Source organism: Elephas maximus, chromosome 9 (genome assembly GCF_024166365.1).
Source record: "Elephas maximus indicus isolate mEleMax1 chromosome 9, mEleMax1 primary haplotype, whole genome shotgun sequence".
Taxonomy (NCBI): domain Eukaryota; kingdom Metazoa; phylum Chordata; class Mammalia; order Proboscidea; family Elephantidae; genus Elephas; species Elephas maximus.
Genome location: NC_064827.1, coordinates 15,409,645 through 15,424,184, shown reverse-complemented (window position 1 = coordinate 15,424,184; position 14,540 = coordinate 15,409,645). Strand labels below are relative to the sequence as shown.

The window sequence follows — 14,540 nt, the reverse complement described above, 5'->3', positions numbered from 1 at the left end:
TATAAACACATATATGTATGCAAAACAGACACATATTCATGAATTCGTATACAATTAGAAACAATCCACGTATCAGTTAAAGTTATTTGATACTGAAATAAATTTGCTTGAATTTTCTTACCTCACATTCTACAAAACGTGTTCTGTATCTACACCAAGATTTCTCTCAATTTCCAGGGCATATATTCCCATAAAAAAAAAAATTTTTTTTTTATTCTCATAGTCAATTTTTTTTCCATTTATTTAAAAAAATTATGAAATGTATCTTATATTCAAGAGTATTTATAATATAGGTATACAGTTTAAAATGTATCAGTTGTGTATCCACCAGGCATCAGAATTCTACTTACTTGGTTCAACTACAGACATTTTAATGAAGACACTATTTAAAGGGGCGCTGTTGTTGTTGTTAGATGCTGTCCAGTCGGCTCCGACTCATAGTGACCTACGTACTACAAAACCAAATGCTGCCCGGTCCTGTGCCATCCTCACAATCATTGCCATGTTTGAGCCCAATTGTTGTAGCCACTGTGCCAATCCATCTCATTGAGGGTCTTCCTCTTTTTTGCTGACCCTCTACTTTGCCAAGCATGGTGTCTCCACCTGTTGGTTTGTCTATTGCGGTGGCTTGTGTGTTGCCATGATGCTAGAAGCTATGCCAGCAGAGTCATCTACAGTGGACAGGTTTCCGTGGTGCTTCCAGATTAAGGCAAACTAGGAAGAAAGGCCTAGTGATCTATTTCCAAAAATCAGCCAATGAAAACACTATGGATCACAATGGAGTATGTATTGTATCCATCAGACATCAGAATTCTACACCGATAGAGGGCTGGAAGATAAGCCCCCTAGTGGCCACAACAATGTATGTGCACATACCAAAGATACATACTGGTACAGGCAGGGGTAAGAGAATCAGCAAGTTGAGGTATTGAGAGATTAGCAACAGCAAGGAGCCTCTACCATTCCTAAGCTAAAGAGCAAGGGAGGAAATAGTGTTCCCAGAGCCCCGTGAGCTGGAGCCATGGAGGAGGGGCCACTTGGCAAGAGCTGCAGCTCTGGAGGAACACAGCCACCACCAGGACCTCAGCCTGAAACAGAGAACAAGTGGAGAAAACATACACTGACCTGTCTTTGTTCTTGCCTCCCATCTTCTGCTGATGCTAATGGAAGCCAGCAGAACAGTCAGGTGATGCCTTCCAAAGAGGATAGCCTCTGGGGTATAGAACAGGGTGGAGAAGGATAGAAGAGAGGAGGATGGATATGAAGGAAGGCAAGCAGAAAACCCAGATAGTCTACCTGTTTTTCCACCCAGCATTTATTCCTGTCCTTCGCTCAGATGAAAAGAAGCTTATACTCCACACCTGGTAAACACTGAATTCCACCAGTCATTATACGTTAGATTGTCTTGAGGTCAGGCCAATTCAGGCAGAATCTCACCTAGAAGCTAAATTGTAATATTTGTCTCCACCAGTATTCTTCATACAAGGTAATGGGGGAAAGAGGGACAGGTAAGAAATAATCAATGAGCATTTTATATGCAAAGCTACTATAGTTCTTGCCTCTACAACTTGTTGGAAGGTTAAAACTGATAATCATGATTCCTACTTCTCACTTCTATTTCCCTGGCCCCCTGCCAGTACCTTGGTTGATCAGAACTTGGTGAAGCAGTGGTTAAGAGCTTGGCTGCTAAATGAAGGTTGGTGGTTCAAACCCACCAGCTGCTCTGTGGTCAAAAGTCTGCTTCTATAAAGATTACAGCCTTGGAAACCCCATGGGGCAGTTCTGCTCTGTCCTGTAGGGTTGCTATGAGTCGGAATTGACTTGACAATAAGGTTTCTTTTCTTTTTTTTTTTTATGGTGATGCAAAACATAATTTTTGGAGGATCTGAAATTTTAGTGGTCCCGACTATTAGGTTTCTATGGTTATCTAATGATCATTATCACTGCATGTGGGAATACCATTTGGCCAGAGAATCCTGGGCTTCATCTATGGCTCTCCTGGTCCTCATTATGCACCCAAAACCCAATCTCCCCTGCGTAACTCGTAGTGGTTGAGTTGATTCCGACTCATAGCGACCCTATAGGACAAGGTAGAACTGACCCATGGAGTTTCCAAGGGGTGGCTGGTGGAATTGAACTGCTGACCTTTTGGTTACCAGTCATAGCTCTTAACCATGGTACCACCAGAGCTCTTCCCCTGGGTAGTTGGGATCGATCTCCTCAGCTGGATGGGTGTGAGGAGCCAAAATGGGCCCAGGGCAGTTTTGACTCCCAATTGAATAGAGCCAAGGCTGTCTCCTCTGGTGGAAGCATTTCGCCCTTTTGAACTAGAACTTCCGGATACGGTAAACCCAAGATTGTGGAAATGGAGTGCTGGTCATTTTCTGTTGCCCCTCCTGTCTCTGTGCCTAGGATGCTGACCTCTATAGAATGCATCCTCCTGGCTCCCTTGCCTTCTGGCTTCCTGGTGGATCCAACTAATGGAAAACCCCAGTAGAATATCAGAGTGTGAAAGGACAGAGAGGTGGGTCTTTCTTCTCCACACTCTCCCTGTGTCTCTTTAGAACTACAAGATCTCACCAGGCTGGGCCACAGGTTAGCATGAACTGCTTTCCTCTACTGCACAACACAGCTCCTGTTGGGTAGCCTTCTCCTACAGCCATGACTACAACTCTCACCTGGTTTTAGGGACTGCTTCGTCTTTTTTGCCCTCTCAGATTAGTTACAGCTCCCCACTGTTGCTAACTGCCACTGTATATAGAATGGTCACTATGTGCCAAACACTATGCTAAGTGCCTAAATATATGATCTCATTTAGTCCTCCCCCGACGTGTCTGTCAGTTTGTCATATTGTGGGGTTTGCATGTTGCTGGGATGCTGGAAGCTATGCCACCAGTATTCAAATACCAGCAGGGTCACCCACGACAGACAGGTTTCAGCTGAGTTTCCAGGCTAAGACAGACTAGGAAGAAGGACCTGGCACTCTACTTCTGAAAAGATTTAGCCAGTGAAAACCTTATGAATAGCAGTGGAACACTGTTATAGTGCCGGAAGATGAGCCCCTCAGGTTGGAAGGTAGTCAAAATACAACTGGAGAAGAGCTGCCTCCTCAAACTAGAGTTGACCTTAACCACGTGGATGGAATCAAGCTTTCAGGACCTTCATGTGCTGATGTGGCACAACTCAAAATGAGAAGAAACAGCTGTAAACATCCATTAATAATTGGAATGTGGAATGCACAAAGTATGAATATAGGAAAATTGGAAGTCATCAAAAATGAAATGGAATGCATAAACATCAATATTCTAGGCATTAGTGAGCTGAAATGGACTGGTATTGGCTATTTTGAATCAGACAATCATATGGTCTACTATGCCGGGAATGACAACTTGAAGAGGAATGGTATTGCGTTCATCATCAAAAAGAACATTTCAGGATCTATCCTGAAGTACAACACTGCCAGTGATAATATCCACATGCCTACAAGGAAGAGCAGTTAATATGACTATTATTCAAATTTATGCACCAATCACTAAGGCCAAAGATGGAGAAACTGAAGATTTTACCAACTTCTACAGACTGAAATTGATCAAACATGCAATCAAGATGCATTGATAATCACTGGAGATTGGAATGAGAAAGTTGGAAACAAAGAAGAAGGATCAGCAGTTGGAAAATATGGTCTTGGTGACAGAAACAATGCCAGAGATTGCATCACAGAATTTTGCAAGATCAACAACTTCTTCATTGCAAATACCTTTTTTCACCAACATAAATGGTGACTATACACATGGGCCTTACCAGATGGAATACACAGGGATCAAATTGACTAGATCTGTGGGAAGAAACGATGGAAAAGCTCAATATCATCAGTCAGAACAAGGCCAGGGGCTGACTGTGGAACAGACCATCAATTGCTCATATGCAAGTTCAAGTCGAAACAGAAGAAAATTAGAACAAGTCTACCACAGCCAAAGTATGATCTTGAGTATATCTCACTTGAATTTACAGACCATCTCAAGAATAGATTTGACGCATTGAACACTAGTGACCGAAGACCAGATGAGTTGTGGAATGACATCAAGGACATCATACATCAAGAAAGCAAGGGGTCATCGAAGAGACAAGAAAGACCAAAATGGATGTCAGAGAATCTGAAACTAGGTCTTGAACATCGAGTAGCTAGAGCAAAAGGAAGAAATGATGAAGTAAAAGAGTTGAACAGATTTCAAAGGGCAGCTCAAGAAGACAAAGTAAAGTACTATAATGACATGTGCAAAGACCTGGAGATGGAAAACCAAAAAGGAAGAAGGCACTCTGCATTTCTCAAGCTGAAAGAACTGAAGAAAAATTCAAGCCTCAGGCTCAATAGTTTTTTTTCAAATAATTTTTATTGTGCTTTAAGTGCAAGTTTACGAATCGAGCCAGTCTCTCACATATAAACTTATATACACCTTACTACATACTCCCACTTACTCTCCCCCAATGAGTCAGCCCGCCGCGTCCTTCCAGTCTCTTCTTTCATGACCATTTTGCCAGTTTCTAACCCCCTCTACCCTCCCATCTCCCCTCTAGACAGGAGATGCCAACGTAGTCTCAAGTGTCCACCTGATGCAAGTAGCTCACTCCTCATCAGCATCTCTCTCCAACCCATTGTCCAGTCCAATCCATGTCTGATGAGTTGTCTTCGGGAATGGTTCCTGTCCTGGGGCAACAGAAGGTTTGGTGACCATGACCGCCAGAATTCTTCTAGTCTTAGTCAGACCATTAAGTCTAGTCTTTTTATGAGAAGTTGGGGTCTGCATCCCGCTGTTCTCCTGCTCCCTCAGGGGTTCTCTGTTGTGCTCTTCGTCAGGGTAGTCCTTGGTTGTGGCCAGGCACCATTTAGTTCTTCTGGTCTCAGGATGATGTAAGTCTCTAGTTCATGTGGCCCTTTCTGTCTCTTAGGCTCATAATTACCTTGTGACCTTGGTGTTCTTCATTCTCCTTTGATCCAGGTGGGTTGAGACTCATTGATGCATCTTAGATGGTCAGGCTCAATATTGAAGGATTCTATGGGGAAAATGTTAAATGACTCAGGACCCAGGAATCATCAAGAGAAGATGGAAGGAATACATAGAGTCGCCATACCAAAAAGAATTGGTTGATGTTCAACCATTTCGAGAGGTGGCATATGAGCAGGAACCAATGGTACTGACATAAGAAGTCCAAGATGCACTGAAGGCATTGGTGAAAAACGAGGCTCCAGGAATTGACAGAATACCAATTGGGATGTTTCAACTAACAGATGCAACACTGGAAGTAGTCACTCAACTATGCCAAGAAATTTGGAAGACAGCTACCTGGCCAATCAACTGGATGAGATCTATATTTATGCCTATTCCCAAGAAAGGAGATCCTACCAAATGTGGAAATTATTGAACAATATCATTAATGTCATACAAGTAAAATTTTGCTGAAGATCATGGCTGCAGCAGTATATCAAAAGGGAACTGACAGAAATTCAAGCCAGATTCAGAAGAGGACGGGGAACCAGGGATATCATTGCTGATGTCAGATGGATCCTGGCTGAAAGCAGAAAATACCAGAAAGATGTTTACCTGTGTTTTATTGACTATGTATAAGGCATTCAACTGTGTGGATCATAACAAATTATGAATAACATTGGGAAGAATGGGAATTCAGAACACTTAATTGTGATCATTAAGAACCTGTACATAGATCAAGAGGCAGTCGTTCGAACAGAATAAGGGGATATTGGGTGGTTTAAAGTCAGGAAAGGTGTGCATCAGGGTTGTATCCTTTCACCCTACCTATTAAATTTGTATGCTGAGAAAATAATCCGAGAAGCTGGAGGATATGAAGAACAGGCACCAGGACTGGAGGAAGACTCGTTAACAACCTGCATTATGCGATGACACAACCTTGCTTGCTGAAAGTGAGGAGGACTTGAAGCACTTACTAATGAAGATCAAAGACCACAGCCTTCAGTATGGATTATGCCTCAACATAAAGAAAGCAAAAATCCTCACAACTGGACCAATAAGCCACATCATGATAAACGGGGAAAAGACTGTTGTCAAGGATTTCATTTTACTTGGATCCACCAGCAACATCCATGGAAGCAGCAGTCAAAAAATGAAAAAACACATTGCATCGGCCAAATCTGCTGCAAAAGACCTCTTTAAATGTTAAAAAGCAAAGATGTCACCTTGAAGACTAAGGTGTGCCTGACCCAAGCCATGGTATTTTCAATTGCCTTCTATTCATGCGAAAGTTGGATGATGAATAAAGAACACTGAAGAAGAATTCACGCCTTTGAATCGTGGTGTTGGAGAAGAATATTGACTATACCAGAGACTGCCAAAAGAACAAACAAATCTGTCTTGGAAGAAGCACAACCAGAATGCTCGTTAGAAGCAAAGATGGCCAGATTACATCTCACATTCTTTGGACATGTTGTCAGGAGGGATCAGTCCCTGGAGAAGGACAAATCATGCTTGGTAAAGTAGAGGGTCAGTGAAAAAAAGGAAGACTGTCTATGAGATGGATTGACACAGTGGCAGCAACAATGGGCTTAATCATAACAATTGTGAGGATGGCACAGGACTGGGCAGTGTTTTGTTCTGTTGTGTATAGAGTCGCTATGAGTTGGATCTGACTTGATGGCACCTAACAACAACAACATTTAGTCCTCATAACGCAATAAATTAGATGGCATTCGTGTTACTAATGAAGGACATCATGCTTGGTAAAGTAGAGGGTCAGCGAAAAAGAGGAACACCCTCAATGAGATGGATTGACATAGTGGCTGCAACAATGGACTCAAGCATAACAAGTATTGCGAGGATGGTGCAAGACTGGGTGGTGTTTCGTTCTGTCATACATAGGGTTGCTCTGAGTTGAAATCAACTCAACAGCACTTAACAACAACAGTCCTACTGTAGAGAAGATAAAATGAGTTTTCAAGAGAATACCGTCACGCATAGGATGCGACGGAGCTGGAAAACTAATCTAGGTGTGCTCATGCTGGCATTTGAACACTCACCCACTCTTTCCTATCAGTAAGCCCTAGTTCTTGTATCAATTTTGATGCTCCCTTAAAGAGTCAAAGCTCCATGTGGCTTCGCTCCTTTGGCGCACAGACCACCTTGGCAACCACTCGCTCACAGGACTGGGAACAGGACACTGTTGAGGTTCCCCTGACCCAGCCATTCCACAAACAGTAAGTGTCTGGATTGCAGGGCCCAGCTGCAGAATACAGAGGGCTGGTGCTGAAAGTGGCAAGACAAGCCCAGCAGTACGGCCTGGCGTCCACTCACTGGGAAGTTGGAGGCCTTCTTGACTGATGTGTGGGTCAGCTAGGGCTAGCTCAGGGACCTTCCTCATAGACCATTCTCACAGTCAGAACCTGGGGCTGTTGATGCTATTCTCCCAAGCCATTTGGTAGCAAAGAACAGAGCGCCAACAGTTCCTCAAGTATTGTTTCAAAGAGCCCTGCAGGCCCAGTGGTCAAGAGCTATAGCTATTAACCAAAAGGTCAGCAGTTCGAATCCACCAGCTGCTCCTTGGAAACCCTATGGGGGCAGTTCTTCTCTGTCCTACAGGGTAACTAGGAGTCGTACTTGACTCAATGGCAAGGGGTTTGGTTTGGTTTTTTAATACGGGCTGGAGAGAGGTTTGGTGTACTCAAGTTCATGGTTGCTAGAGGGGGTGGGAAGAAATGGACATCTCTCAGAGAAATGGGGAGGATGACTCTCCCTCCAAAAAGAAGAATGAGTAACTCTGGCCAGGCCAGTTCTTTCTAGTTTCCTGGCTTTCCTTTTGGCCAATTTAATGGCGGCATTTTACAGATGAGGGGTGGGAAGGGGGCTCCAAAATATTTTAAAAACTTGTTGTGGGGAGCACCCCAGCTGAAAGCAAATGAAGAAGTAAACAACATGTGAAGAAAGGAGATAAAGAAGATGAGGTAACCTAGAAGAGAAAAACAACTTTATCAACAGAAGAACTGGGACCAACTAAATCACAAACAAGGACTTACCAATATCAACCCAATGGGCTCAAAGAGCTCCAGCTAAGTGGTAAACAAGTACTTATTAACACCAACCAAGAGGGCTCAGAGAGCCCCAACGTGTATAAAAGAGACACTAAGACTCAACTTTACTCAGAGCATATCAGAGCCACCCTCTTTTGGACAGTGGAGAGGCAGTGTGAGACCTTTCACCAGCCAGAAGACTCCCTGTGCAAAAGGTTGATCACCCGGGGCCCCAGAGCCAGATGAGTTTGGATGTAAGGTTGATTGGCCTTTGAGCCACCCCGGTCTCCACTCAGTCTGAAGGGAAGTCAACCCCTCCGCAACCCTAGCTTGAGGAAAGTCTTGCTGAGTTAGAGGCCTGATATAGTGCTCCCGAGCCCAATGAGACAACGTGGTCAAGAGTGACAGAGGCTTCTGGACTTTGGACTCTGGGCTTTAGAGTTTGTTTGCCGTAAACTCGCTTGCTCTCTCTCTCTTACCGTTTTGGTGACTGAGGCCTCTCGTGTCTGGGACAGCCAAGAATCTGTGTGCTTAATAATTAATAAAGACATTGTAGAAAGACACAAATCGTTTGGAGTAGTCGATAGCGACCCCCTCCTCACGACAAGTGAAATTGAGTCTTAATGTCTCTTCTTTTATACACCTTGGGACTCTCTGAGTCCTCTTGGTTGGTGTTAATAAGTACTTGTTTACCACTTAGCTGGAGCTCTTTGAGCCCGTTTGGTTGATATTGGTAAGTCCTCGTTTGTGATTTAGTTGGTCCCGGTTCTTCTGTTGATAAAGCTGTTTTTCTCTTCTAGGTTAACTCATCTTCTTTATCTCCTTTCTTCACATGTTTACTTCCTCATTTGCTTTCAGCTAACCTACTCTCCACATTTATGTTGAGATTGAAATGTAAAAAACAATTCACTTTCAACATTAAACCTAGTCTGCTAGTAGAAAAGCCCCTTGAAAATATTTGTAACTATGGATTTTATACTTAAGGGACAACCTCTCAAAAGACATATTCTTCTCCCGTAAAGACCCAACAGTGGTGGCTGACACCACCATTTCTGGAGAATAACATGGAGATGGCTCATTAAGCAGGGTTCCTTACACTCACGGATACCTGGCAAGTCTTACTGAGGCCTGTGAGATCTCCCTTCGCCTTCCTTTGCGCCTCCCTCAGACTGACAGCTGAGTCGCTGCGATTTTGAACTTCCGGCTTGGACATGCTCCTCCACGACCTCTACACGCACGACCGGAAGGACACGCTGAGCCGCTGCCTGCGTGCGGGCCGTTTAAGGAAGCCGAGGGCCGCGCTGATTGGCCGAGCCCCGGAGTCCCTTCCATGGCCAGCCAATCCCGAGGCTCTGCGGGGAGAACCGGATGACAGCCGCTGCCGCAGGGAAAGCCGCGGGCTGAGTCCGCGGTCAAGTCACCGCGTCCCTCCGCTGCCGTCGGCGCCGCGAAGTGAGTGAGCGGCCGCGCAGGCGGGGAACGGGGAGGGGCGGACGGGGCGCCGGCCGTGCCGCACTCCCCGGCCCGGTCCGCGGGGCCGCGCGGGGGCCGTATGCTCGCGAGCGCGCGCCCGCTGCTGATCGGTGCTGCCAGCCTCGTTCCGGAAGAGCCCTCCCGTGTCGCGTGGGCTAGTGATCTCCGCCCTGGCTTTCTAATCAACGTGGGAAAAGCAGGCAGAGTGTTGCCCACAGAAGCCAGTGTGCCACTGCGGGGAACATCCAAGTTTCCTGGGTCCAGAGAGCGAGGGTGAAGTTAATTAGGGAAAACCTCCCAGGAGCGGTGGGCTCAGGGCTGGATTTGCAGGAGAAGTGGCCTGGTCCATGGAGTTATCTATCGGGTGGTTTTAGTAAAATCAATCCAGGTTCCCAGGGGTGCTGGGAGAACTCTGCATCAGGGGAAGTCGGCCTGGAACTTGTAGCGCCGACTCTCTTCCCAGAAAGACACCTTCCGTTGTAATCTAGCACAGCTGAGACAGAGCTGGAGCATTTAAGAGGCCTGTCTGAGGTCTCAGGAGTAATCAAAGAAAAAAGGAATGCAAAAGGGACCCAAACCAGCGTTCTGGGTACAGGCCTCAGGACATGGTGGTGTCTAGGTTGTAAGAGCAAGAGTGTGGGGGACTTTGAGTGACACATGTACAGTTGAGGGTCTTCAAAGTTATTGCCAGAGCAAGGCCGCTCTTGCTTGTTTTCTGAGACTTTTTTGTGTGTGTGTGAGTGGGAGAGAGAAAGCTGAGAGTATGGAAGGCCTCCCAAGGAACCTCCCCAGACTTTGGAAATGACTTGTTAGAGGTGGCAGAGGAGAGGAGGTTGAAACTACTGAACTCCAGGGCATAGGTTACAAGGTGTGGTGTGCTCATTTTCAGGTGTGGTCTCCCACAGGGCTTCTTGCGTGGCTTCCACCTTTAACCCCTCCCATACAGTAGGGTGTGACCCCTAACACATCCAAATTCAAGTCCAGAGAAAGGTCTGCCTAAGCCCTACCTTTCTGGAGAGCTTTTCTTGCCCAGGTGATTGATAGAGGGACTGTCCCTTCCCTAAGGGGAGACCCCACACCCTTAGAAACAAGCACAGTCTAAGGGACACAACAGGTGACACACAGGGGGTATGGGTGGAGGGGTGGGACTAGAGGAGCATTGTTTTCTTTACAAATGTTTGCAACAGATATAAAAATTCAGTTGTCCATTCCTGTGTGCAGAAGAAAAGCAGGTGCAAGGGATGGCAGGTGGCTTGAGCCACAGTTTCTCTGGTGTCATTTTTGCTTGCCACAAACCTCTATGGGAAAGAGAAGTGAACGAGACACCATAGGGACTGTTAAGAGGGATATATATTGCTCCTGCCCTCGGGCAAGTTCTGGTCTTTTGGAGACATTCAACATGGGGTACCAAACTTCAAAGAAAGGAGAAAACTTCTGTCAGATGTCCCCACCTTAGCGGGTGGCTGCTACCTCTGGTCCCAAGGTATTGGAGTAGGGCAGTGGCAGTAGGTGAGGGAGACCTTGTGATCTCCCAGATCTGTCCATGGCTGTGTCTGGCCAGTCCCCTCCTCCCCCTATCATGTGCTTCTTCTTCCCAGTGAGTGGTTTGGCCTCCTGTATACCCCTTCGAAGCTGACCTGGCTCAGAGGCCCTGTAACTCCAGGGTACATCCTTGGCCAGAATGCAGGGAAGACACTGAAGTCTGGCTTGCAGTCCCCACTCACCTGGAGCCCCTTCAGCAGAATACCCATTCCACCCCATAGGAAATACTCTTTCCCTCCCCCCATTTGCGCTGCTGTTATCCAGAACCCAGGATTTTCTGGTCAGGATATGGCCAACAGGAGCTCTGTCTGGGCTTCCTACAGAGTACTGGTGACTCCTGGGTATAGAGCACTATGGCCAGTCACTCTGACTTGAGGTTCAGCAACCCTACTCAACACCTACTATGACCAAAAGTGAAAAGGTAGCAGCATCATTACTAAGAGGGTAGAGCAGTGGCAACTTTTCCAGGCTTTTGAAAGTAAAAATCAACAACTAATTGAAGGCCTTCTGTACCTACTCAATTGGATTAAGAACAAAATTTGGGGTTCTAGCCCACTAGAGTTGTCAGCCTGTTTTATGTAAGATAAATAAATAGGCTATACAGTGAAACCTGTGAGAGCTGGAACTCGATGGGACTGCCTTATTTTTCTGGGTCTTGTAAATTTTCTGCCTTTGACAGGGTGCACTCGTACCACTTTTCTGTCACTCTCTATTGGTGGAAAATATTTGAGTTTTCCTTCTCTGACAGGTTTCCACCTAACTCATGTTCCTGCTTTCACAGGTTTTACTGTACAATATATTCATTGAAAAATCACGTTTCCAAGGACATTTACGTATCTTTATGTATTTCCCCTTTTGAGAATTTCAGCCCTAGCTGGGAGAGACCATAGGTTGAGCTGGAGGAGGGCCGCAGAGGGATGTCGGGGGTGGTAGGAAAGAAGGTGCCTTAGTCATCTAGTACTGCTATAACAGAAATACCACAAGTGGATGATTTAACAAAACAAATTTATTCTCTCGCAGTCTAGTGGGTTACAAGTCCAAATTCAGGGCGTCGGCTCTAGGGGAAGGCTTTCTGTCTTTGTCAGCTCTGGAGGAAGGTCCTTGTCCTCAGTCTTCCCCTGGTCGAGGAGCTTCTCAGGTGCAGGGATCCTTAAGTTCAAAGGACGCGCTCTGCTCCTGGTGCTGCTTTCTTGGTGGTACGAGGTCCCTAACTCTCTGCTTGCTTCCCTTTCCTTTTATCTCTCGAGAGATAAAAGGTGATGCAGGCCACACCCCAGGGAACCTCCCTTTACCTTGGATCAGGGGGGTGACCTGAGTGAGGGTGGTGTTACAATCCCACCCTAATCCTCTCAACATAAAATTACAACCACAAAATGGAGGACAACCACACAATACTGGGAATCATGGCCTAACCAAGCTGACACATATATTTTTTGGGGGACATAATTCAGTCCATGATAGAAGGTGACATCCTGGCCCCGAGACACCTAAACCTCCCTCCAGGGCCGCAATGCAGGGAGTGTGGAGAGATCTGTTCTGGAGATGCACAGTGCATCTTCTGAGCAGAAGCCCTCTTTCAACTGTGTCGAAGATGAGGATGCATGGTGCCACCCTGTCCCCCTCATGTCCACAAAAAACAATTTTTAGAAAGCATTAATTCTTCCAGATTTATAGTGGGGATAAACATCAGGAAACATGGGACCATCTGCTTTGGGAGCAGGGGAAGATTTTGGAAACCACCTAGCTCAACCAGCTTGTTTTAGATGAATAAATGATGGTCAGGCTGGGCAAGTGTGCCCGAGGCCAGACTGCTAGTTAGGAGCAGGAACTAAACCCAAACTGTGTTTCCAGGTCAGAACTTTTTTTTTTTTTTTTACTTTGTCTTAAGGTCATAGTAACCAAAAGCAGATCATATGAAGATACCGGGAGGCATGTAGGATGTATCATTCTAAGTAGCCTTGCTTTTTACATTTTAGGTCAAGATGGGATTTATATTTTCAAAATATATGAATGAAAACATGAAAAATCAGCAGGAGTTCATGCTTATGAACACTCGACTTCAGGTACATTTGCAAATAATTATTCTGTTGGAGATGAAACCAAATAAGTTTTCAATTAGTAGTAAGTTAACATTAAAATTAAATCAATCTCCTGCGTCTGATTAATCAAAAAAGCCTCAAATAAAGAAGCTTTCTTTTTTATTTGCTACTTTGGTTTAACTCATGATGGTGGAGATTTATACTACTAGTTATAATGCTATTATCAGATCATCAACAAACTCCTCTGTTACTGAGGATAATGGATGGATGGGAGCTATCCTCAGTAAACCATCACTCAGGTAAAATGAATACTTCCTTAAAGTGCCACTAGATGGCACACCTGAACAAGTCTTATATTGCCCAAGTGGCCTGAAATCGAGCCCTGGTGGCTCGGTGGTTAAGAGCTTGGCTGCTAACCAGAAGGTCAGCAGTTCGAATCTACCAGCTGCTCTTTCAAAACCCTATGGGGTAGTTCTACTCTGGGTCCTATAGAGTCACTATGAGTTGGAATCGACTCAACAGCAATGGGTTTGGGTTTTATTATAAGATAGGATCAAAACTGGAAATGTTCAGCAGAAAGAATGAGAGAAGAAAAGATTCCGTCAGTTCTTGTTGTGCTATAGTGCTGTGAAGCCAAAGCAGTTATGGCCTCAGAAAGATTAGTCAGGTGGTGAAAAATGCTTATTGATTTTTTTAGTGTGTACAGACAACAAACTAAAGATTGGAAAAAAAACAAAAGACAAAACAAAACAAAAAACACGAGAGCAGGTGTTTGACCTGTATGTCTATTGTTAGCGTTTGGTGTTAAGGTAATATATTTATATTATAAATATAAGTGTATATATTTATAAACCAAAAAGTACAGTGACTTAACATGTATAAAATAAGTGCTACACACTAAGCAGGATTCAGAAACGGATAAGGAGTGAGATCTACATTCAAGGAACTTCTCACCTGAGTTAGTGGGGAGAGGGCAGGTGGTTTTGTGTATGTGGCAGGCAGAATATTGTCCCCCTAAAGATGTCGACAAGGAACCCGGGTGGCGCAATTATTTAAGTGCTCGGCTGCTAACTGAAAGGTTGGCATTTCGAACCCACCCAGTGGCTCTGCAGGAGGAAGACCTGGTCTTCTGCTCCTGTAAAGATTACAGCCAAGAAAACTCTATGGGGGCAGTTCTACTCTATCACTTGGGGTTGCTGTGAGTAGAAATTGACTCAATGGCACCCAACCATAACAACAACAAAGATATCTACACCCTAATCTCCAGAATGGCAGCCCCTTTGGCACAGTAGTTAAGTGCTCAGCTACTAACGGAAAGGTCGATGGTTCTCACCCACCAGCCGTTCCACAGAAGAAAGAAGTGGCAATCTGATTCTGTAAGGATTTACAGCCTTGGAAACCCTGTGGGGCAGTTCCACTCTGTCCTGTAGGGTCACTAGGGGTTGGAATCG

General features: G+C 45.2%; 2 protein-coding genes across 4 annotated transcripts in view; one reads left to right on the top strand and one right to left on the bottom strand.

The window, feature by feature from the left end:
* CD274 (CD274 molecule) overlaps window positions 1-9,299 on the bottom strand; it is a 40,801-nt gene extending 31,502 nt beyond the window's left edge. The window contains exons 1-2 of the mRNA XM_049896716.1: window positions 9,144-9,299; window positions 1,126-1,212 (exon numbers count right to left, since the gene is read on the bottom strand). The gene's annotated coding sequence lies outside the window, so the exon portion shown is untranslated. The remainder of the gene's footprint in view (window positions 1-1,125; window positions 1,213-9,143) is intronic.
* The window catches only part of PLGRKT (plasminogen receptor with a C-terminal lysine), a 164,553-nt gene continuing 159,227 nt past the window's right edge, over window positions 9,215-14,540 (top strand). The window contains exons 1-2 of one of the 3 annotated variants that reach the window (XM_049896723.1): window positions 9,292-9,487; window positions 13,027-13,113. In XM_049896723.1, the coding sequence (XP_049752680.1) occupies window positions 13,033-13,113 (81 nt within the window). In that variant the 5' untranslated portion in view covers window positions 9,292-9,487; window positions 13,027-13,032. Of the gene's footprint in view, window positions 9,488-13,026; window positions 13,114-14,540 lie in introns of all 3 variants that reach the window. The other 2 variants (XM_049896724.1, XM_049896725.1) reach the window with 2 other exon arrangements.